The 26,531-nt window shown below is 37.5% G+C and overlaps 1 protein-coding gene across 1 annotated transcript; it reads right to left on the reverse strand.

Moving 5' to 3' along the window:
• Window positions 1-24,879: 24,879 nt before the first annotated feature.
• LOC149214762 (toll/interleukin-1 receptor-like protein) lies at window positions 24,880-25,848 on the reverse strand. The gene is made up of 3 exons (XM_089389501.1): window positions 25,301-25,848; window positions 25,008-25,176; window positions 24,880-24,909 (listed from the first exon to the last, which is right to left on the reverse strand). The coding sequence occupies exons 1-3, from the start codon at window positions 25,846-25,848 to the stop codon at window positions 24,880-24,882; spliced, it is 747 nt and encodes a 248-aa protein (XP_089245627.1).
• Window positions 25,849-26,531: the final 683 nt, after the last annotated feature.

Here is a 26,531-nt window from a genome sequence, read left to right on the forward strand (position 1 = left end):
GAATTCTCAGTTCTAATTTGTTGTTGTTCATTATATACATGTATATACTCATTCTGTTTGATATTAGCGTTATTTTTTTCTCATGTTACACTTCTTCAGATTTAAATTTTCATTTCTCGCAGAAGTTCTTCAAAGAAAGGAGTCCAGATGTTTAGTTCACATATTTTTTTCTTTTTTACAGTTCACAACTGTGGGACACAATCTCCGTCCGGAGCACCTACATGCCTGAATTTAGAGTCTTCCCCTAACTTAGTAGTACAAAATTACGTTTTTTTTCTTTTGAACAATAACCATTAAAATTTTACTATTTTTTCATCCTTACATATACCTGACACCTAACTTGTTACCATATGGATCAATGGACTCAAATTCCCATGGTTTATGGGGCTTGTGATTCTTTATTTATTTTTTTACTTCACCAATATAGGAGCCTACCAGCTCTCCTCAGAAAGTCACCTACACTTTTAATGAGCTCTGTGTTGATCAATAGCCATTATCTTCTACAAATGTTACTCTTAATTGACATTCATATGTTATAACATGACATGCAACTATATGACTAATAAGAAATATCATCCCTACGCTAGATAATCATCAACCTGCATCAAATACTAATTATCGTTCCTCCAAAAGCTAGGCAATCACATCATGCATTAATTTATTAGTTAAAGTATAGCTCTACAACTCATAATAAGATTCACCCACATAAGGTAACAATCATCAACATGCAGTCAAATTAATAATGACTTACACTCCTATAACTAAAGAAAAATGGTTACCTACAGATGATAATAGATTGTTGGTATACAACTAATGTAATTAAGCACCAAATTTGTACAGATAAGGAACAATACCCAACGTGAGTAACAAACCATAACTTTCAGTCTATGTAATGTAACATGCATCTAACTTAATTCATTTGAATGCGGTAAGAATTTTCTGACCAATAATCTTGAACTTGGAAAATCAATGGTTGTCTACACCAGAACTCCCAACCATGAATCCTTTGATTTCCCTTGAGATATGACAACTTTCCAAGCATCAGTAACCTCTACTATGCTTTGATAATTCTTGTTTATCATTATCATGTTCCCAGATTTTTCCTGGGCAACGTCCCGCCTTCAAGGGTTTTGTTTCCCCTCAACCTAGGATTTTTCCATGTTTTTCTTTAAATCTAAAAGCCTAATTTTCCACTTGCAGTGCTTTTATTACCAGTCTTTATCTCCCACTCGATTAACACATATATATTTTTCTATATATTTTTCGCTTTAGGAAAAATCATGACGAATCTGATCCCTCTCATAAATACACCTCTTAGTGTAGCTTAAAAGATTGCCTATCATTGTCATATCATATTGTCTTCAATGACATGCATGGTTGCAAGAACTGAAATTCATTCCATGTGTTTCCTCTATGTGTCTTTCTCCCTTTCACTTGTTTATTACATAGATTAGAAGATGAAGAGTGTTACCACTTGTTTATTTAAGCTATAGAGGTTGTGACCAACATGACCTTATGACTAACCAAGCACGATGCAAGGCATCCTAAGTTGGATGAAAGATGTTTGGTGATTTGTATATAGTCAGTACACTCATTTTCATTAGTCCTTGCTTTGTATCTTGCATGTACCCTCACTTCTTGTTAGATTTGGCTACCTGCTACTAGTAGTCCCTTAGCTCTTTCCTAACAAAGCAGGCGAAGGAATTTCCTTCAACCTGATTTCTTCAAGGTTCTTCATAGAAATTATAGAGCTAAGAGAAGGAGATGTGTAATCTCAGTATCAAACTGTTGAAAATACTTTGCATGTTCGAATCTATCAAAACAATTAAGCTTCCACTCAACAACATTGTCAATCTTGGAAGGCTCAAGAAAGATAACATCTCTAGATATTATAAACTTCTTATTCACTTCATCATAGGGATGGTATTCTTTGGAGGTATGAGTACCCCAAAGAAGATACATTTGTGACTCCTTGCACTGAGTTTTTTAATTTGTTCCTTAGGTATGAAGGCATAACAGGAGGAACCAAAAACCCTGAGATGCCTCACTGAAGGAATGTAGCCATACCACATTTCATAGGGAATTTTGTTTCTAATAGCATGAGATGGACACCTATTATTTATATACACAACACATAGAACCACATCAACCCAAAACCTTATTAACTTAACATGTGAACAATGCCAAGCTCATAGTGAAAGTAATACATTCTAGTGAACTATGTGTTGAAAAATGAAGCAACAAATTCTCAATTTGATTTTTCCTTGATTAAATTGAAAAAATTCGAATTTCCAGATCAACAGACAACTTCGATGATGTTAACTTGTGTGAGATGGCTTGTGTCACCTAGTTTACTTAGTAAATTTGAGTTGGAGGAGTTAGAGTTCAGTTCTACATATGTGATTGCTAATTTATAGCAATAAGGGTCAATTATCTGAGGTTGTTGTTAGTTAAACTAGTTCTAACTTTTGGAGGAACTAGTGGAAGGTCATTTAAGCAGTGGGACTTCAGTCAAACTCAGTGATCATCTAGTTAATTGATCAATCAACCCAAAATAGTTAGGTCATGCAGAGAATTCGAGTTCCCTAAGATTGGTGGAGATTCCAAGGCAGTTTTAATTTCTTGTAGCTCACACATTTGCAATAACTTAATATAACCATAGTGGAGGAGGTAACTTGAGTAGGAGATTCTTGTGAAATTGGAGAGGGAATGATTGCTGGTTGCATTAATAGCGTACCAACAATTTGTTTTGCACCGCACTTCAATGTTTTTTGGGTAGGGATTTTGAGGGTGGATAATTTTTTTTTATGCTTTTTGGTCATGCACGTCCTCACTAACTATCTTGAGAGGTCTGTAATAGTTCCTTTCATGCACGTTCTTGATTCAAGTTTGAATTTTTGGCATTGTCATCATTTAAAGTATGATTATGGAAAGTTTCAGGAAATTCTGGGCAGTGGTCTAAAGGACGGCCTAAAAAAGTTGGCATAGATCCTCTGACCGCATGCTCGGAACTGAGGAATTTATGCCATAACCGGATGGAAACAGGCTTATGCATGAAATTGGAGCCTTGTAACTTAACCTTGCCTTTTTTATGCATGTGATTGGGGTGTTAGGTCTAAGAAACAAGGTTCCATCTCAGGGATTGACCACCTCGGGTGTTTCTTTAGCTCTTGGTTAATCTGTAGTTCCTATAGGATGTTCGTAAGTGTTGGTGTGTCGACCCCACTTCCATAACTGGAAATTGGAGGTCAGGTCATGTCATAGTGACACTCGTCTCATGTTTACCATGATGAGATTGTGAAATTGGGTAAATGTGGGAGGGTTGGTTACACACGTAAAATGAAAAATATAAATTTATAAATTTTCTTTTTCTGATATTCTTGAAAGTTGTCAGCGACAGGTCCTACGCATTATACAAGATTTTAGAGTTAGTAATTAAATGTAATCAGTAACTTCTACCTTTTTTAAAGATTATTTTTATTTATTTATAAGAATTAAAATATTAAATATTTTATATAATGAGGTGTTTGATATATTTATGCCTACAGGCATGTCTTTCTCACACTAGGTTGTGGATAATTTTAATTTAATTATTAGTAATTATATTTTAAAAGAGTAATTTCTTTTATAAGTATTAAAATATTAGATATTTTATATAATGAGGTGGTTGATATTTTTATGGTTATAGACATGTCTATTTCATAATAGGCCTTCCAAAATTGCGTAGATGATGGAGATTTAACCTCCATGGAATATGCCAGAATATTCATAGTAGTATACATTAATAAAGGGTTAAGATTTATCTCCAAGTTATTTATGCTCTTTTAATTAAGTCATCTCACATAAATTAAGGAAAAATGTTATATCAACACATGTCATATTGGTTATGTTGAATTTATAAGACGTGATATTGGCCGGTATTATAATAGCAAAAGCTATTTACCAATTAATAATTCCCATGGTAAAGTGGGGGTAAATTTCCATGGTTAGGAATAATGTTTAAATCATATATTAATTCTTTTTATAATTTATAATAATACTATAATTTAAAATAACTCTTTATTAAGGTGTTAGAACTAACATTGAAAAAGGAGGGAGGGGGGTGGAGGAACCAGTTACACTGCTGCCTCCCATCCCATCTAAGAGGGGGTGGTGTGTCCATCCCACCCCATGCATTCACACATGAAAAAAAACATTCATTCATTTCAAAATCATAGGGAAACCCATTATCTATTTGAACACTCTTGATTGGATGATCTTGTCTCCACATTTATCTATTGTGCTTGCAAGATCTCTCTACCACAGGTGAGTAAATTCTCCCATGGCGAATGATTTGTGGGGCTCAAACCCAACTATCAAAACTCTTTGTTGTGTGGTAAGATGCGCATTTTTCAGCTCTAGTTCAAAGGATGGCTTATTTCAATGGAAAACGTTATGTGTGAATGGTAATTCAGGGAGGTCAAGACCCCAAGGATGTTGACCTCTAATGCATGCACCAACCTTTGAGCAACTATGAGGGGAGGAGGAAAAAGAAAACCATGGAGTTGAGCTTTGGGATGCGGATGCCAACTATGGTGGTTGCTTGAGTAGGGAAGAGTGGAAACATGCAACAATTCATCCTCATTGTGATGTAGATTCAAGCTGAGGCGACTTTCCTAGGCTGAGTAATTCATCCTATGTCCAATCTCTTTAGTTTTTTGAAATCTTTAAATTGTTTGGCTTCTATTTAGTGGCTCTTGGAATATAGTTTTCAAAACGCAGTGGTTTTCTGTACTAGTTTTTGTGTTATTATTTCATTATGGTTGTTAGACCATATTTGCAGTACTTTCCTCGCTTTCCATCAACTACTCAATTTTTCAAGAAATTGCTTCAAACTGCCAAGGAAACTCAAGTTTTCTTCGACTTTATTTTTATTTTGTTATTAGTTTTATGACCTCGTTAGTTTTTTTATTCTTTGGGTGGTGTCCTCTCTTTGGTTCCTAGTAACTCTACATATCATTCCTTGACATAAGATGTGTTGTCGTTGAGGGTATGGTGGTAGAGGCCCCAAAGGTGATGCAAGCCCAATCCCAAGAAAAAAATGCAGCTATATTTTTTCAGTCCTCCACTCCATTGCAAATCCAAGAGGAAATTCATTAACTTGAAGTTTTTACCACTAATGACTGCCAAGCCTAATTTAACTCTGGAATTTAAGCTTAAGTAACAAACTAGGTCTCCGATCCTAGATATACAAGGGGCAGACGAAGCCAATATTTGAACTTGATTACCCTACAATGGAAAATGAAGACACTTCTCAATAAGGTCCTTAAGGAAAAAAATGAAGACCATAATGAAATTATCTCCTTCCTAAATGAAATTTAATGAGTTCTAACACCATCAAAGTTCTTGTCATACAAGTTTGAAAGCTCGACTGGCTTACATAGAAGGCCATCCTTAATGTGGCCTAAAACCTCCATCTCCAACCAGTACAAATTCCCAAGATCTATCCCCAATCACTTCACGAAATGCTTGATGTCATATTTAACAACCCGACATACGATTTTTATTTTTAGTAGTTCATCTTATTTTAGTTTTCTTGAATATAGTAGCTATAGTTTTGGCATTTTGATAAACCTAAACCATTTGTTGCTTACTGGAATCAACTCAAATAATGATATCTAGTTTTATATGAAGTCATTTTGGGGTAATATAATTTCAAATTAACAAGAAAAAGTATTATTAAGTTTACTTTTATGATTTTTTTTAAAATAATTCAGGCAATGTAAGAACCATGTGGGTGGTGTAAGTGTTTTGATGCTTATCATGAATTGATTCCTATGGGAATGTAACATCCATTTAATTTATACCCCTAAACTAGTTTATGCATATTTTAAAATTTTATTGTATATTTTTGGGATCTAATATTCCTTTTTGAATATTTGATAGATTTTATATTAAATATTTTAAAATATGCTTTATGCCTCTTGAAGATCTTATTTTACATTTCTAAATTCTATGTTTGTATTTTTAAATATACTTTTATTGATTGGAGAGATGTTGTGGATGTTTACTAAAGTACAACATCAACTAAAATACAACATCACTCCCATATTGAGATGTAGAGCACCTCTCAGTGCAATAATTGTAAACATTTTAATGTTGTCTTAATATTGGAGAGAGATGCTGTAATTTCTGGAAAATGAAGCATTAGATCAAAAAGTAATAATAATAATAAAGCATAATGATGATTTAAATAAAGTAGTATTAAAAAACAAAAAATAATAAAAATAGCAAATGAATTCAATTCAGTTTATATATTGTAATTTTTTATTATTAGAAATATTACAAATAAATTTTCGAAGAAAAAAATCATAATGTACATAGCACATTAAAATAAATTTAAATAATAATATTTCATATTTGTAATAATGATAATTTACAACATATAAATAAAAACATATTAAATCTAAGGTAAACTTGGTAAAGTTACCAGTGGTTTTTGAGCTCTAGGTTTATGAGAACCCATGGTATCCATGTGGAATATAGCCTATTTGAAGGGGGGGAATTAAACCAGGCTATATCCATCTTAACTTTGAATCTAAAAAGAGGTAAGAGGGATCAGATCTCTTGATATGAAAATATCTTAAGATGCAAAGAGATTTGATCGCTTTGGGTGTTTGGTAGATGTGAAGTTATGATGCATCTAGAAAAGTTAATAAACTTATGATTAAAAATAAAAATATATTTCAATAGAGAAATTTGGAATATATATTTAATATAAAGGGTAGTTATAAATTAATATTCATTTGACCATTTAAATTAAACTACTTTTTCGTATTCCTAACCATTATATTCATAAATTCATATTTAAATATAATTAATAAGCATATAAAAAATTAATATTAATAGTAAAAAATATTTTATTATTATTTTTTATTTTTAAACAAAAAAGAGTATTTGTATTATATAATTATCAGCATGTTTGCACCAAATACATAAAGAATTACGTGGCTAATTCATCAAAAATTTCCAATGGTTTCCTTTGGAATACATGATTTTCATGAGGAGAATATAGTTGAGTAACAAAAAGAGGGGTTTTGTAGTTGAATACCTTACTATATTGCCCCAACAAAATACCAAATTTTCCACTCATAAAGCTACTAGGGAATTTTATTAATAGAATTTATCCACCATTAGGGAATTATAATAGGCATGATTTAGCCATTAATCTTTAATACATTTATCTACAATTTACACACCTCTTCACCATAGTTGTTTGTTTCTCTCATGAATTCTCTTAGGACATGGAAATATGCTTTCGATAGGATATCTTCCACAATTTTAGTGAGTTTTTCATGATGTTTTCATAGATTTCTCCTTTGGAGGGAGTCTTTGACTAGATGATGCACGACTTGGAGAGAATCTCCTATAACCATAAGCGTGTCCAAGTGGCTAAAAAAATTCCCTTGGTAGGGACCATATATCTTTGTTTAATTATATAACCATAAGTGTGTCCAAGTGGCTAAAAAAATTCCCTTGGTAGGGACCATATATCTTTGTTTAATTATTTGTCATATGATCGACACCCTAAGAGTAACTAAACACTTTGTCTCCTTCAAGCCATAGTGTACCCCTCCCCTTCCTCCTTCCATCCATCTATATATATATAATAAATGTTATGCATATCACATTAAAAAAATTACAAAAAATACAAAATATGTAAAAAAAATCATATATAACTATACGTATTATTAGCACAAGCTATATTAATATAACTATATGCATTATTACCACAGAGACGATATTAAGAGTGAACGATCATGCTCTGAGCCGTTGCTAAACACTCATGAAGCATCCACATAATCTCAACACTTATGAAGCATACACATAATCTCAATAGGGATGGGATGAAGATTAGTGGAAATTATACTCTAATAAGACATATTAATTCTTCTGGTTCTGCCTCAGAAGGTATAATATCCCACTCATAATTTTCTATCCTTTATCTTTTCTATTTTTCTTAACTATATTGAATTTAATTAGGATTTTTAGTCCTTAGCTTTAACTTTATTATATTTTAGTTATTAAATATTTATTATGAAAGATTACTTTAATAAATTTATTAATTAGTTATTATTAATAATTATTTAGGCATGTTAATAATTCTTTATTTATTACAAGTTATTAAATAATTAATTATAAATTATTGATAATTATTATTAATGAGTAGATTAATAAAAAAATAAAATCTTAAATTAATATTAATTATTTATTGCTAAATTTAGTTAGGTAGTTATTAATACTTTATTATTAATTACCATTAATGGTTTTTATTATTATTTAAGGTGATGTATTTACGATCTCTCTGTGGTAATAATTTAGGGTGATATATTTACGATCTCTGCGGTCATAATTTATGATCTCTCTACGGTAATAATTCACGATCTCTCTGCAGTAATAGAAAAAAATCTGGGGCACGTGCGTCTGCGGTCTGGCTTGCTGATATTAGGTGCACACATTCCTTATATCTTTCTAATACATATCTGCTCATATATTTTCAAGTATGAAAAATTCAACACAAAATAAAATTGCTTTACACGACTGGAATTCCTATCTTAAAAAGCTTTATGAATCTCCAAATGTCATGGATAACATTGAAACCCCACTCACAACCAAAGAAGTTTTCTCATTAGAAGACATTGATTTTGGGGTTAATCGCTTGGCTAATGGGAAAGCTAAGGACATTGAAGGTTACCATGCGGAAATCTTCAAAATTGGAGGTCCTGTCCTCATCCCCCACATTCACAAGCTTTTCAATCAAGCGGTCAAGCAAGGGTTCCCTAAACCATGGACTCAAAGCCTCATTATCCCTATTTTTAAAAGTGGGGATACAAATAACCCCTCTAATTATCGGACAATTATGATTAGCCCTCTCCTAGCCAAGTTATATTGTATTATTTTGGAAAGGAAGTTGAGCATATGGATTGAAAGTGAAGGTAAGAGGGCTAAAGGCCAAGCGGGTTTTAGAAAGAAACACTCAACAACAGACCATCTCGTTACGCTTAGGATCATTGTGGCAGAATGCCGCAATGATAAATCCAATCTCTTTTGTTGCTTTGTGGACTTTAGAAATGCTTTCGATACGGTTCCTAGAAACAACCTTTGGAACAGATTAGAAGAGCTAAAGGCTCCTTTTGAGTTGAGAGCTGCCATTATAAGGTTATATGAGAACATAATTGCCAAGTTAAAGAGCAAAGAGGGGTGGTCGAAAGATATTAAGTGTAATATCAGAATTAAACAAGGTTTCCCCCTCTCTCGCTACCCTATTTGGCATTTACATCGACAATCGAGAAGGTTGTTTAGAGGAAGCAGGATGTTCTCGCATGATCTTAGCTGGGATAGTCATCATCCTTCTTCTCTATGCTGATGATATTGTTCTTCTCACAAGGTGCCCATCTGATCTTGATAAGCAACTTATACTTCTTAAGGATTTCTGCTCTACCATGGGTATGATTGTTAACATTGACAAAACAAAAGTTATGATTATCAAATCCAAGAAGGAAACTTACGCTAATTTTATGTATGACAATAGTAACTTGGAGGAAGTGTCTTCCTACAAGTACCTAGGAATTGATATTCATCACAAGCTCAATTGGAACTATAGCATTGAGAAATGGATTAATGGGGTATGGAAAGCTTATTTTGGTCTTGAAAATAATTGTAAAACGGAAAACCTCATAATGTGGGATAGAAAGAAGTTCCTCTTTGAAACTTTAGTCACTCCGGTTATCTTATATGGATGTGAGGTTTGGGGTTGTAGCATCTCTAGAGAATCCTGGAGAAAGATTGAGAAGCGTTTTATAACGTATAACCTCAAAATTAAAAGCAACACACCCTATCCTATTCTTCTTATAGAAGTGGGTCTTTCCCCTATCGAGAGCCTAGCTATGACTAGGCTTCTGTTGTACAAGCACAAACTCAATAACACAGGAGACCATAGACTTCCTAAGTTAGCTTTAAATTCTAGCCAAAACCACCTAAGGCTCAAATGAGGTTGGTATAAAGACACCAGGGCCTGGTTAAACCATTGGGAGATCGACAAGAATGTTGCATTGCAAAACATTAATAACATTAAAAATATTGTTACATCTAAGTTCAAAGAAAAAATGTGGTGTGAGAAATATTTAGTAGCTAAAAGAAAATTAAGATATTATAAGGAGGTCATTAACCCCACCCTAGAAGATCAAAAGTATCTCTTTATTTTAACTAGCTCAAAGAAGAAAATTAATATAGCCAAGATTAGAACGAACTCTCATGAGCTCCATAGTGAAACAGGTGGTTGGGCAGTTCCTAAAACACCATGGATGGAAAGGTTCTTCCATCTCTGTGAGAATACAAACATCGAGGATGAAAATCACTTCCTCTTAGAGTGCCCCAGGTAGAACCAAATTAGATCTCAGTTTCAAAATCTTTGTTGCAATACTGACCTTCCTAGCCTTTTACAATGTAAAAATTACAGTGAGCTCGGTTCTTTCCAAGCTTTTTGAGTATAGGAATAAAATCTTAAATCAAACTAAATAATTTGTTTCTTTAGGTCGGATAAACCAAAGTTTGGTCTTAATGGACTTTAACAATCATCATCATCATCAAATAAATTAATGATAATTATTATTAACGATCAATTAAATATTTAGGATTAGAATGATTTATTTAGGATTATAATTATTTATTTATTTATTATCATAAATAAATAAATAAATAATTATTTATAAACAAATAAAACTATTATTAATAATTAATTATTATCCTTTATTTTATTTATTATTATTAATCCATTATTAATAATTAATAATTATTATTTATTTTATTTATTGTTATTTTAGGTTTAGTTTTTAATTTAAGATTTAAATTAGCTCTCTTGAATTTTGTTCATTTAGTATTTATTCATTTCTGTTGACTCTTTGAGTCTTCCTTTATTCATTCATTCATTGTAGTGAAAACGGATCAAGGTTAGAAAGTAAACCCGATTCATACTATAGCGTGGAGAATCCTAACCATCTTTCTCAAAAATGATAACCACAGGAATTCAAAGACTAACAATATAAATTTTATTATCAAAAACCAGCTTGATAAAGTATTGATAAAATGTATTTAATGCTTATTTCAAAGCTATTAGCGATATAGTTGATAATTAAAATAAATTTTTAAAATTAATATTTCAAAATAAATACTGTTTAAAATAAGTGTTAATCATAAATAATTTTGTGCAAATGTAAGTAAGAAAGTACATCCATAAATTGAGATGACACTTATTATTTTAAACTTTTAATAAATTACGTATTTTTTTATAAAAATTGCACTAATTGATATCTCGTTATATAACTAATTGATCTCTCATTATATAATTATACATTTGATAAAATGCCTCCATATCTCGTTGAAAAAGCAAAACACATATAGCCACTGTGAAGATTAACGTGTCGGCATGTATAACGAAATGCACCATCGTCGGCTTAAAAAACCATCACAACCCTAACCAATGGAAACACTATTTAGACATGTTACTAATGCAATTTCGAAATCAATACTCTCATTTCGTATCAAATCTTTCACACGCGAGGTCTTTCATCCACACAAGTATAAAGCTATTATTTTATTTTTGAATTAGTTTGGGAACCATGGAAGGAGAAAATCGAAACAGTTCTACAAATTCCCATAACGAGTATCTGAGAGAAAAGGTTCTCGATGTTATGCGATCTGTGGAAGCAGAAGCCCGCGAGGAAAATGCAGGCATTCTTCCTGCTGCTCTACAAACCTCAACAGTCGCTACAACAAGAATTGAAAATGACCATTTGGTGTCGACTGTGAGGTTTCATAAGGTGATGTCGACATATGTCGAGCACCAACTTTCAGGGGAGAGTTCATCAGAGAATATTGGTATACGCGAATTAAATGACCAACTGCATCAAGAGAATATTGTTCTCCTCAGAGTCAGTACTCAGATCGAGAGTTTATCAGAGAATATTGATATACGTGAATTAGATTTTGAATGGCGTGAAGCTATTGTTAATCGTTTCAGAAGCAATGAAGGTGAATATGACGAGAGCGAAGACTATCTAACAACATTTACATTTCCTGATAATACTATTGTTTTTCGATACATACATGATCATCGCCAGCCCAACCGAGGACTGGATTTTTTCATTCATGGTCAAATTATATGGAATTCCAGATTCACATGGCGTCAGATCAAACAACATCTTGAGGACTATACGTATAACTTCCATTTCAGATCTGAAATTATCCATATTGGCATGGGTGACATTACAGAGGAAGGAGAAATAAGTAGTCCCGCAGAGGAAGAAGTGCCTAATAGCCTTCGTGTAGCAGTGGATGCGTTGCCATCATTAGCTGTGGTTAGCGAAGAAAGTGAAAGCAGTGATGGAGACATGTACTCAATTTGTCACGAAACGTTTGCCAGTGAAGAGCCTGCAAAAGAATTGCCATGCCAACACCTCTATCACTCGAAGTGCATTCTCTTATGGCTTCACCGCAGAAATTCTTGTCCAATGTGTAGATCTGAATTTTCTTCTTTAACCGAGCTACTGCTTTCTCCAACGAATACATTTGATTATAATTTCTTGCTGAAAGTAAACATTTAACTTCAAATTAGATTTAGAAATCCATTCAACATGACAAGCTCACAAAAACTTAAACCCTGATGTTCACATTCATCACTCTGCTGTCTTTTAACTATGCAAATTAGACTTGCAAAAATAATATAATCCAGAACCTAGGCATTGAGGCCAGTATAGGCATGATACCATTGAAGAATTTGCCGCAACATAAAACCTATAAAGAAAACAGATGAGGTATAACTTTCTCTTATTTCATTTTTTACTCTAAATTTATTAGAGTAAGATGACTATATTTGAGTTTCCAACAAAATATGAAACATATACACACAAATATCTTACCTCAGCTGACAAATCTACATTACTAAAATCAAGAATGAATAAAAACCTCAAGGCAGTGAGGGGTGGAAGGGATTTTAATTAACTACGGTTGCGGCCATAGAAGTGGGTTTACCAAGGAAGGTTGGCCTCTCATCGCTGGCCATAGTCACAGTCACTCTCATGTCGTAATGTTCATCAAAATGTTTTGAGATATCCTCCGTGCTCTGGTTCAACCCATCTTCATTACGAACATCCTGTGATGTGTTTCTTTCTCGACCTTCAAAAAGGGGCCCACGCATGGACTCCTTGAGGTAAGAGCATACGAGAATAATCACAGGAAAGGGAAAGAGAATGAGCATGACACCTAACAGATCCAGAACAAGCAAACTCCAATCTGATAATTTTCTGCCTCCTGAGAAAACCTCCCCTCGTTGGTGTTGGTATCCTTCCTGCAAGGCCTGCACGACGAAATTCCGTTATAGCAAGGTATTAGAAAGCTATACGATTTTCAGAACACACAAAACCATAAAATGTAAGAAACAGAGACGCACAATCAAAACTTCAAGAACATCAAGATGAAGATGAAGACTGCCAAGTACAAAAGATGTCGTGCCCATTACAGCTGATAACGGTACAAAATTTTTGCTGAATGATATTTGATGGCTGAGATTTTAAAATCTCAACGATGATGTCTTTGTCTTCTTAGGCGTAAAGATCCCCCAATTTGGCGGTGCAGAATTCATCCAAAACCTTGGTTTGGCAGCTTCAACGTGTATATTTTGCAGTACCATGTCGGGAGCCGAGGAAAAAAAAAGCTTCAACTACACGTCCTGCATGACAATGCTCAGCAGGCCCCTGATGTGTTCGACGAAGGTGTCTTTGGACTGAAGCTTCAACTTTCTTGAATGAAAATGTACCGCCGAATTCTTCGAGATGCCGCGGTTTCAATTTCAAATTTCAAACCAACTTAGAATAATGAATGGCCGGGTTCAAGTTCTTGTTTCGGCGGGTTTCCAAATTCAAATGAGTGTACGGTCTGGTGGTGGCATTCAAGGCGGAGGCAACCGACTGACCGACGTGTGCCTGCACGCCAGAGTGGAGGCCAAAGTGGAGGCGGGCAGGGTCGATGGGCAGGAGCACGGCAGACGGCAGAGTCGCCGGAGCTGCGTGACCTGTAATCGTCGGAGAGGGATGCATGCCATGATCCATGGTCGAGCATGTAATGGCGCCATGACGTCAAGGAGGCCGTCTGCTGCTGTCAGAGGGGGTAAGGACATAGCATTAACTTTTCTATGGAGGTGGAAATAGGAACTGCCTAGCGGTTCATTTGCATAGTGGGAGCGGGACATGGCTTTTGAGCTATTGTTGTTTTAAAATGCATCCCGTGGCATGGCCTTATAATGCTTACCTCATTTGCCTGTGCCTCCAAGTGAACATGTTAGTTATTTACTGTTATGGATATCATGATTTATGTTTGAGTTGATATCTTGTGAAGTTGTATCGTGCTAACCAAGATTGATTGTGCAGACAAGATCGCCTCCCCTAAGATACATCAAGGTATGAGTTTCCTTATGCCGTATATTTGGTACTTGATTGTTTGATTATGTGGTCTAGTTGATTTAGCTGACATGGTGTGTTCATAGCTTGCTTGAATGTTTTATTAATTGCATGATATGAGTATGAGTTTAGAGGGTTGCATGAAGAAATGATCTTGTTTTAAGATGATTGTATGAATACATATGTGTTGAGACAATTGATATGTACTTTCATGTAAGAAGGTGATAGTTGTAGCATTATGTCTAATGACTATGAGTTGACTATGGATTATGACATGATTGTTAGTCTTGCTAAATGTTGATTTCAAATTTATAGATATGATTGTCTTCATATTTGGAACATGTGGTTGACATGTGTGAGTAGTTGCAGGAAGCATGTTGGTATTATCTTGACAAGGTAATAGTTGACGTGTTTGTATCACTAATAGTTGGTGATGTGAAAATGCATAGTAACACTCAATTGTAGCAAGAAAAAGGTCAAAGAAAGGAATTGGACAATAATTCCTTTGGCTATGTTTGGAAACCCTAATTATAAACGAATGAATGCTTTGCATACAGGAAGTCTTCTTACCCTTGATTTCGTCCGAATTATGTGGGTATGTGCTATATTCATGAACATGTATTTGACAAGTATATTAGCTAGTCTCTAGTTATAGGTGGATCTATCAAGGGAATTGGAGTCCCTTGAGAGATGATGTGGATGTGTTTAGTTGCAAGTAACGTGTTTGGAACAACAAGGTAAGGTAACTAGTGTATTGTGATGTTTAGTTATGCATTGACATTATGTGTTGATGGAAGTATGATGCGGGGGATTGCATGGCAAGAGACTGCCATGAAATATTGAAGAAGGCTTAGGTTGAGCTTTCCTTTGAAGTCATTGGGAACCATGGGGATTGATTCATGGTGTCTATTGTTAGCCTTGTGCTTCTGGAATTTTGTGATTTTCTTGCGCTTTATTTTCAGTTTTGTTACGTATAGTGCATGATCATGGAACTTTATTTGTGGTGTCATATTGTTGTTGGCTTTCCAAGGTTTTCCTCTTCTTTTCTTCTCGGTCTTTCCTTTATTTTTTTGAGTCTTGATAATTGGTTGGGAAAGAAGAAAGTTAATGGAGCTTAGGGAGATCCGTATGGTACCCAACAGGTAAAACCTAAATGAAGCTCGGTGCATGAGTAAGCGCAACGAAAGGTAAGACTATGACAGTCGGTTGGGTTGGTTGGGTCCATTGGTGTAGATGGACACTGGCAGTATAGTCATGAGAAAGATAACAGGAAAAGGTAAAGTAAACATATCTGAGGTGTCAGATGCCTTGGCTATGTTGGGAACGGTTGTTCTCAATGTTTTTCATATGTTTCACACGTAAAGGGAGATCTCTTAACCTTGATCTTATAATATATAGTAATTTTGTTGTGATCGTGATTATACTGATGTTTATATGTTATCGTTGTCTGACAGTATCATGATTGTTTATGCTAATGTTTATGTATATCTATCTATGTATCCATGTATCTATGTCATTGTCTGATAGATCATCAAGAATCGTTCTTGTGGCAGAATGATTTCTTATGCAAGAAAATGACATGAAGAAGTTCCTAGCTATGAGGAATCAAGTGGGAAGAGTAGTCATGACAAATATATGAGGTCAGTATCATGTGAATATGAATTTATATTGTATTATTGTATTATGCCTCTGTTTATGTTATGACAAGTAAGGTGGAAGGATACATCAGTGAAATGAAATCAGTGTGGCCTACGACATGTTAGGATAAAGCATGAATAAGACAATGGAAGCAAGGTTTCTTGGTAGAGACAGTGTGGTTTTGGATGTGAGGTACTATTGTTGTGCATAGGTTGTATATAATGTACATGTTGCATATTCAGTGTTGGGTATAGATGGTGCTATGTACATATGGTGTGGTGTGTATGATTGTACAAGTGGTGTTGTGCACATGTGGTGCTTTGTACATGTTGTACAAGCGGTGCTATGTGTAGGTGGTGTTGCGTACATGTCGTGCGTGTGGTACTGTGTACATGTGGTATTGTGTACATGTTGTACAATGGTGCAGTGTACAGATGGGATTGTGTACATGTTGTGCAGGTGGTGCCATGTACATGTTGTACATGTTGTGTTACGGGCATGTGGTACTAAGTATGTGCATTGTGTAGTCACGGTATCGTGACATGTGTATTAGTTGCGTTGTACTATGTGTGGGTACATGTATTGTTGATCCCGATTTGAATAGGAACGCAACAAATCACAAAGATAACCATAAACACAGAGATGCAGTGGAAATAATACTTCATTTCATTAATGTAAAATACTGAAATATGCTTACAAATAGCAATGGAAATAAACCAGCTACGGCGATGGTAGCTTAACTCTGAGAAGAGATGTGGCAGCTACATGCCTCTGCGCTGTGTTACAATGAGGCTCGAAGACCTATTTATTGTTGAGAAACAATGGAAAACCCTAAACATCAAAAAACTTAACCCTAGAAGATGAAATGCCAAACTGTAGGCCCCGTTTGGGTAAATTGGTACATCAACTTCCCGGGGTCATAACTTTGGCATATGATCTCCGTTTGACGCGCACAATATCTCATTAGAAATATCTATCTGAGAACTACAACTTTGGGAAGAGAAACATGGTCTTATCCTTGGAACCATGTTGCTCCCAGTTTTCCCAAAAAACATCATTTAGGGCCTCAAAATGGCTCTGGAAGTTCAGGACCCGAAAAACTGCTAAAAATAGTAAACTGTGCTACAATTAAGGAAACTGAAAAGCTAAAAGAAACAATGACGGGGGTCCAAGTGGACTTGGTAGGTGGCCACCAATATCCACCTGGATCATTCCTCCCCCCTTAGGAAGCAATGGTTCCCATTGCATTGAGTTCCTCCATGAGATGAGGAAACTTCTGCTGAACTTGGTCCCTGGTGAGCCACTTGCCCTAGTGAAGGAGTTGGCCTACTTTGACAAATCGATACAGTTGGATATTCTGTTAGAGAGTGTGCTTGATTTGTGTGTCCATGATCCGATCAGTTGCAGCTTGTTCCATGCAATCTGGATTTAACTCTGTGGGTATGAGTTGTTCTGCAATGTCCGATGTGTCTAGTAATGGTGGAAAGTATGGCTGAAGGCAGTCCACATTGAACACTGGGTGCAAGCTAAGGAATGGGGGAATGCTGAGCTCAAATGCATTGTCTCCCACAGCCTTGGTAATAGTGTAAGGACCATATCGGAGTGGTCTGAGTTTCCGATAGGCTCCAGTAAGGTGTTCCTTTTGCAAATGCAACCATACTTTGTTGCCCAGATGAAATTTGTGTGGCACCCGATGTTGATCATGTTTCTGCTTGTACTTGGCATTTGATTTCTCCAGAATGTCATGGACCTGCTGGAAAATATGTTGGATGTGCTCAATGAAGCTACTTTCCTTATTTGTTTCGGACTGGACATGAGCCGAATCTGTGTGAGTAACTGCAAATGGCATGGCCACATCAATGGGACATAGTGGTTGGAATCCCAAGCCCATCTGAAAAGGGTTGTGGCGAGTCGAGCTATGAAGAGCCCAATTGTAGTTGTGTTGAACATAGGGGAGGATCTCATCCCATGTGCGTGGATGCTTTGTGTTGTACATGCGCGGAATGTGTACGATCATCCTATTGACAACCTCTATCTAGCCATCAGTTTGAGGATGGAAGGTTGTGGACTTAGTGAGTTTGGTGTCTAGCATCGACCAGAGACTGGACCAAAATGTACTGAGGAACCTACTGTCCTGATCTGAGATGATAGACTATGGGATCCCAAAGTGTACCCACACTCGTTCAAAGAAGAGTTTAGCAGTGGCTTTTGTTGTGATATTCTTCTTGCAGGTTGCCATAATGGTCATCTTCGAGAACCTGTCAACAACCACAAAACCGCAGTCATTTCCATGCTTAGTGGAAGGAAGGCCTGACATGTAATCCACGGAGATGGATTCCCATGGTCGACTAGGGGTAGGCAGCGGGGTATAGAGGCCTTGCTTCTTGATGGTCGGTTTGGTAATGGTGTAGGTAGTGCATGATCTGGTGTACTTCCTGACATCCTGTCGAAGATTCGGCCAATAGAAATACTTCTGCAGTATTGCCACCATTTTCTCGACCCCAAAATTCCCAGCAGCCCGACTGTAGTGTGCTTCCCAAATCATCTTGGCACACTCGCTTGAAGGAACACAAAGGTGACCCAAGTGGCATAACAGGGCATCCTGGAGGTGAAAATCTGGAACATGCTGACCCTCTAAGAGTGTCTGGTATGTGTGGCCGAATTCTGGGTCACTTTTGTAGAGAAGTGGCCAATCAGAAGTCTCGTGCCCACAAGAGTTGAGCACAGTGGTTAACACCATGATCGGTGGTCGACTAAGGCAATCTGCAACGTTATTGGTGCCGCCCTTCTTATACTTGATATTCAAATGGAACTATTGCAGGTATGTGGACCACTTCTGATGGCGATCATTCTGCAATTTCCTTTGGGTATGTAAGAACTGTAGGGGTCAGTGGTCTGTGTGGATGACCGTTTCCTTCCCCAAAATGTAATGCTTCCATTGTCAACAGGCCTGCATAATGGAATACATCTCTTTGTCATAAGTGGGATACTTCTGGACTGTGTCTGAAAGTGTCTCGCTATGATATGCCACTGGATACCTGTGTTGAGTAAGGACTGCCCCAATAGAATAGTCAGAGGCATTTGTCTCGACCTCAAATGGTTGTTGCAAGTCTGGTAATGCGAGCACTAGTTCCATGTAGAGGCAATCTTTAAACTCTGTGAATGCCTTCTGTTAAGATTCAGACCAAAATAATTTTGCTTTCGCTCCTCCCTTGGTGACTTGACTCAAGGGCCAAGTGATATGAGAAAATCCCAACACGAACCTCCGGTAGAAGTTGGAAAGACCTAGAAAGCTACGGAGCTCTGTCAGAGTGGTTGGAGATGGCCAATCCCAAATGACTTGGATCTTGGATGGATCCACATGCAACCACTTTTCATCAATAATGTATCCTGAATAATGAACCTGGGTCATGCCAAAAGTGCATTTCTCCAAATTGGCACATAACTTGCATTGCCACAGTGTTTGGAGAACCTGTCGGATGTGGTGGAGGTGCTCTTCCCAACTCTGGCTAAAGATCAGGATGTCATCCAAGTATACCACCACAAATGAGTTGGTGAATGGCCAAAAGATGTCATCCATTAGTCTCATGAAGGTTGCAGGAGCATTTGTCAATCCGAAAGGCATAACCAACCATTCGAAAAGGCCCTCCTTGGCTTTGAAGGCAATCTTCCACACATCGGAGGGTTCGATTGGTACCTGGTGATATCCTGACTTCAAATCGATCTTGCTGAAATATTTTGCCCCCTTCAGTTGATCTAGGAGGTCATCAATCCGTCGGATCGGGTACCTATTACGAACAGTGATCTTGTTCAATGCCCGATAGTCAATACAAAGTCTCCAAGTCCCATCCTTCTTCTGTACCAACATGATCGGGCTCCCACAGGGCGATGAAATCGGATGTATGTGACCTTTCTGCAGCAACTCCTGAATCTGCCTCTGATTTCATCGTTCTCCAGAACGGAGCGCCGGTAGATTGGTCCATTGGGCAGCGACGCACCTGGGGTCAAATCGATGGAGTGCTTGACCTGACAGTGCAGAGGAACCCCTATGAGGAAGGTGAAGATGTCCTCGTACTCCTCCACGACCTTGTCCATCTGTAGTTGTCGTGCAGAGGGGCCCTGTCTGGAGGTCGTGGCCACTGTCTTCTTTTTTCCTTGAGGGCATATCATCAGGAAAACAAATTTCCTGGTTTTGGAAATGAGCTTACTGCATTGTTTTGCAGTAACCAAAGAGATGGTGGTAGGCGGTGCTACCTCCAATATCCTGTACAACTTATTTCCCAAAGTAACAATAACAACACGGGGCCTTGATTCATACACAGCATGTCGCTTCCACAAGTATTGTTGTCCTAATAATACATCACAAACTTCAAGGGGAGAAATGTCACACAATACCTCATCCGTGAAGGGCTTGAAGCCACCCGATGGTGTACAGTTGTGGATGTGCTATTGTTGGTAAGCCCAGCCGCTTCACAACCTCTGCCGAAATGAGGTTCTTTTGGTTTCCATAGTCGACAATGAACTGTAGCTGGGAGCCCTTTACCCACATCTGGGAGTGGAAGAGACGCTCCTCCTCCTCTGGATCTTCGGGTTCCTCCTTCTGTATCTTCGTGGTGGCAACATTGGCGTTGGGCTCTGCATCGATAATCTGCTTCCCTTTTCCATTCCCCTTGTCGGATTCTGACTCAGAGTCGGAACATGCATCTGATTCTAAAACCTTTATCTCATCCACCAGTGACTGCTTGGCCCGACACTCACTTGTGTTATGGGTGGAGCTCTTATGGAACTCACACCACTTTCCCGTGTCCTTTTTTGGCTTCACGACGTTGTTCTTTTCTTGTAGCTTTGATGGGTTGTCTTGGGCTGCCCCACCTTGGATTTGTCCTTTGTTCTGCAGTTGGGGGCACATTTCCCTTGCTTCAAATTCGCAGATCCAAAGTCTCGCTTCTTCTGTTTAAACTTTTGCTTGACCTTGATGGCATATTGGTATGCCGTGACGAGTGAGGGGATGTTTAGGAATTCTATTTCTTCCTAGATGTATTTGTGCAGGCAGCCACGGTATTTGAGTACCAAATGCTGCTCCGAATCCTTGATACCCAACTTTGTGCGAAGGGTATGGAAAATATTGGTAAACTTTGGCACGTCTTGGTCCCTCCCCTACCACAACGTGGTCCACTTTATGTATTGATCCTCATAGCTTTCGATAGGGTAGTACTACTCCTTGATGGCATCCTAGAATGAATCCCAAGTGGGTGCAGCTGAAAATAGTGAGACTATACTTTCATCCTTCTGCTCGCAGTAGGTTTCCCACCAGTCCTTGACGAGGGGGGCTTCCTTTAGAAGAGCGAAAATAATCTTTTCCCGACTGGAAAAATAATGAACAGAAAAATAACCCTCTAGCAGATTCAACCATTTATCGACATCATCTGCATCTATCTGACCCTCGAATATGGGGATTTCAAAATTAACTTGTACCTTAAACAGTGTAGCATTTCCAAAGTAGTTGTTGGAAGTCGATGCGTCGCCCCTGGGTAGCCGCTGAAGGATCTGGGAAAAGTTGTCCATCATCGCATTCCTTTGTCGCTCGGGAGCTTCTTCGAGCAAGATTTTGATAGGATCTCATGCCCCCTCATCTTTTTTTTCATCCGCCATGGGAGGCCGTCGAGATTTGCGAGGCTGGTCTTGCAAAGGTTCGACCAGGTCAAGCCCTACCTCCCTATATCCCGACCTCGTTGGGGACATGCATAGAAAAACAGAGAAAAAGCAGACCGCTCTGATACCACTGATCCGGATTTAAACAGAAACGCAACAAATCACAGAGATAACCATAAATACAGAGATGCAGTGGAAATAATACTTCATTTCATTAATGTAAAATACTGAAATATGCTTTCCAATAGAAATGTAAATAAACCAGCTACGGTGATGTTATCTTATCTCTAAGAAGAGATGTGGCGACTACATGCCTCTAAACAGTGTTACAATGAGGCTTGAAGGTCTATTTATTGTTGAGAAACAATGGAAAACCCTAAACATAAAAAAACCTAACCCTAGAAGATGAAACGCCAAACTGTAGGCCCCGTTTGGGTAAATTGGTACATCAACTTCCTGGGGTCGTAACTTTGGCATATGATCTTCGTTTGACGCGCACAATATCTTGTTAGAAAGATCTATCTGATAACTACAACTTTGGGAAGAGAAACATTGGTCCATAAACCAATGTTGCTCCCAGTTTTCCCAAAAAACATCGTTTAGGGCCTCAAAACGGCTCAGGAAGTTCAAGACCCAAAAAACTGCTAAAAATAGTAAGTTGTGCTACAATTAAGGAAACTGAAAAGCTGAAAGAAACAATGGTGGGGGTCCAAGTGGACTTGGCAGGTGGCCACCAATATCCACCTGGATCAATTGTGTGGTGGTGTACATCGAGTATAGACATATGAGTTATGTTGTATCTCAGGTGTATGTGTATGCATTTTGTGGTGTCTCACGTTGTGTTCCGATGTATGTCTTGTAATGTACATTGTGTACGTATATGTGTTGTGCCGTGTTATACACTGGATTTAAGAGTATGTATGGTGTTGTGTTATGCACTGGGTGTTGTTATAGACATATTTGGGCACTGCAACCCCAATCACATATGTCGATAAACCAAGGGCTCTTAAACCCCTAAAAGTGTTGTTTCACACCCTAGAGAATCATGGTCAACTGATTACATCATTTCCTAGAAGTTCCACCTAAAAAACCACTCAGAACTGGCCAAAACTGGACCATACAGATTGCTCCATGGTCAAGGTGCGATGCATACTGGCTGCTACACTAGCCAGGTGCGATGCATACTGAAATAGCCTTTTGTGGGGTGCGATGAGCGAGAGTAGACAAATGGCAGAGACAATTTGCTAAGTGGAAACACAAAGAATCTTCTAGAAACTTTTCATATGACACTTGCCTCTCTGAATTCGCCCAGGGATGAGTAAGAGATCAAAGAAATCTCCAGGTGGAACCAAGAACTATCAGTGAAATGACACTAATCAAAAACCCAGAAGCTGACTCACCCCTCTGCAAATATCTATAAATGGATCCCTCATCTGAGAGATCTAGAGGCTGGAATTTTATAATTTGTAAGGAAGTGTTGTTGGTTTCTCTCTGAGAAAAAACATTGTATTGTTGAGTGATCTTGCTTTTCATGAGGTGAAGAGGGCTTTCATGCTGGGAGGATGATGTTGGATCAGACAGCTGGGTTGTAATCCTCTCTTCTATTTCTACTATCAATAAAGTTCTTTGAGTTTTCCTCCATATAATCGTGTATTTGTGAATCTTGTTATTTGTAGATGCAATTGTATGGTCAATGTATTTCTGATTCTACATTGTTTATGATATCATAGATCGAGATGCTTTGATAGTGTTTTGTTGCTTTGCCTCTACAGGTATTCTCTAAAGCAGGACAAGTAGGAGAAGAGTGGCGATCTCTATCAAGGGAGAGAGGAAACAAGCAAGGAGCCAAGCGGAAGATACATGTTGGTCCTCTTTGCTTCTCTCTTATCTATCATACATAAAGGAAATCTTGAAGCACTTTGAATTGTTTGTTTCTAAGATAGCTACCCGTCTTAGTGGGACTAGCAGATCGAAAAGACATTAGTTTTCCCGGAAAAAAATGGCGACTCCACTGGGGAGCGAATAGTTTGTTTGTTTGTTATTATTGTTTGCTTTATAAACTACAGACGGAGCCTGAAGTTAAGCCAGCTAGCCTTCGAACTGCTTTTGCTATGCAACTGCAAAGTAGATCAACGCTGCTTCAGTCAATCTCTGGGTTGGTTTATGAACTAAACATCTAACTTGCAAACATCCTAAGTTCCCTTGTGGTAGCTCAATAGCCTCATAAGATCATACCCCTGTACTTTGTTTTTACTGTCTATCATAGCTCAGCCTAAATCATTGAACTTAGCTGCAAATTTTGAGCAAAAACCAAACTCAGTTTCGTTCCCTGGCCCATCGCACTCTTTGTAACTGGCAGCCTGTATGCATCGCACCTCCCATGTGTTGCAGGTGAGATGCATCCCTGTTTCCCTGAAGGACAGGTGCGATGACTGAATGATATTGTGTCTCTCTCTGGAATTTGGTTTTTTCCTCCTTGTTTTCAACTCTATTCAGTAGTTTTGCTGCTTATGATCAGTATATCATTGCTGAAGCCATCTTCCTTCACATTATTCAGCATCCATTGATCAGGATTTGTGAATGTTTTTATGTATTTTTCATCATTTACAATCCTCCTTTGTCAAGAGTAGCTAAAATCGAACTGTCGTTTTCGATGCAAAGAAGTGTCGTAACTGTCATTTTGAGTCGAAAAGAAGAGTGTCGTAAAGTCTTCCTCTTCTAGATAGTCGATTGTACTTTTTCCATTGTATTTGATTTGAATTGTCAATATTTGAAGTGTCAAAAGCAGTTTTCCATTCGAAATTGAAAGTGTCATCTTAGTCTTCCTTTCCTTTTGAAAAGAGATTGTTGAAGTGTCGCTTTGGAGAAAATAATTCAGATCTGTACTTACTTTTCCTTTTATGGCATTCTCACATTAAGGAAACGGAAAAATAAATACATGCATGTGCATTTGCATTTAGACTGCATGTGAAAAATGATTTAGGAAAAGTGCATTTAGTGTGTGCTCTCTGCTCTCTGTTGAAAGAATCGTACTCTTCTTTCCTTAGTAGCTAGGGTTTTCATTGCTACTCTCGATTGAATCAGATCCTTAAGAAGGCTACTCTGCAGGGAAGGCAAAGATGTGGATCTGACATCAAATAAGAAGCAAGATCGATCGTAATTTGATCTCTCTCGGTTGAAGAATTGTTTAGCCAGGGTAGTTTTCCCGACCCCGCCAAGACCTACAATTCCCAAAACTGTAGCCTTCTCGCTTTGCCGCTGAAGTGACAATGTCCAGTCCACATCATTAATTTTTTCATCGAGGCCAGTAGGATATTTGGCAACGTTCAAAGGTGGTTTGGGAACCTTTTTCACAACTTGTTGGACGACTTCGTGGACGAGCTGCCATTCTTCCCTGAACAATATTCAAATCACAGTTAATCGACTAACGAGAAACATCTATATAAATAATCTGTGATATACTTATGAAGCCAGCAAAGTACAAAACTCAAATAGTAGGGAGAATTGGAGGGTCTTACTTGTCCTTCAGCTCAAAACCGATTATATCTGCCACAGCAGAAAGAGTATTCCTCCATTTTTCTATGGTCTTGGGGTCGTACCGTGGTTCCTGAGAATCAAATGCTCTCTTCCTTTCAATCACGCCCAAATCTCTAGCATAAACTCGATCTCCGTCGCGCGTCCACCGAAGATCTGCAGGCTCGACTTTGTATAAAACTGGAATTATTGTTGACCCCGACTTCAACATTTGTTCCCTCATCAGTACGAGCTCGTGGAGACACCATCTTGATTGAGCATAAGTTGGTGAAAATATGGCTACATGAATAGAGGTTGTTTGAATAGCCCCTTCGATTTGAGGATTCAAGTTGTCTCCTCGTTGCAATTCTTTCTGGTCTAGAAAAACTAATAATCCAAATTCTTTAAGCCGGTGGTAGATATGACTAGCGAATCCTTTCTTTACGTCAGGACTGCGGTGATTTAGAAACACATCATACACATAGTTATTGGTGTCATCATGGGAGGGGGTTTTGGAGGTGGATGCGAAGGATGTGAAGTTATCAGGTGCCATTGGATACAGAATAACAAAGAACCAAGATCGAATATATTTGGCAGAGATTGAGAATGCGAGTTCAGCTTCAATATTTGTCTATGAACGATTCAGGAGAGTAGAGAAGCTATCAGCTGCAGCTTTTGTGGTATCAAGACCTCAATATTTGGGCACATGATTGAAAACAAAACAACTTTGATTTGTAGTTGAATACTTGAGGTTCTTATTTCCTTTGAGAAAACCAAGTGGCAATAAATAGTGAACTAATACCGTAATCTGGTAATCTAAACGGTGGAAGCATGAAGTTTCCTACCAGTTTTCCCTTCTTCCAGCATTATTGACTATCAGTTCTGTCCCAACATTATTGACTAAAGTTCGGAAGCCTTTTTTTTTACGATTTTTTTTTTCATTTTTCATTAATCAAATGAGAAATTATATATGGCAAGAAACCAAAGAGGTAGGCAAATCATTATTATACCAACACTAACCAAAGAAGCAAAGAGGAAATCACTAAGAACCAATATTGATAGCATTAGAAAAAGACACAAAAAGCCAATATGAGAAAAGATAGAGTAGATTGAAAAACAAAAACAAAACAGACAATCAGAAAGCGAAAGAACCAGTGTCCTGTATAATGACTAAATGAGAAATTACATATGGCTAGACACCAAAGAAGTAGGCAAATCATTATTCGACCAACACTA

This window comes from Pinus tabuliformis, chromosome 1_1 (genome assembly GCF_031772625.1).
Source record: "Pinus tabuliformis cultivar Carrire ecotype Pingquan chromosome 1_1, CPIR1, whole genome shotgun sequence".
Taxonomy (NCBI): domain Eukaryota; kingdom Viridiplantae; phylum Streptophyta; class Pinopsida; order Pinales; family Pinaceae; genus Pinus; species Pinus tabuliformis.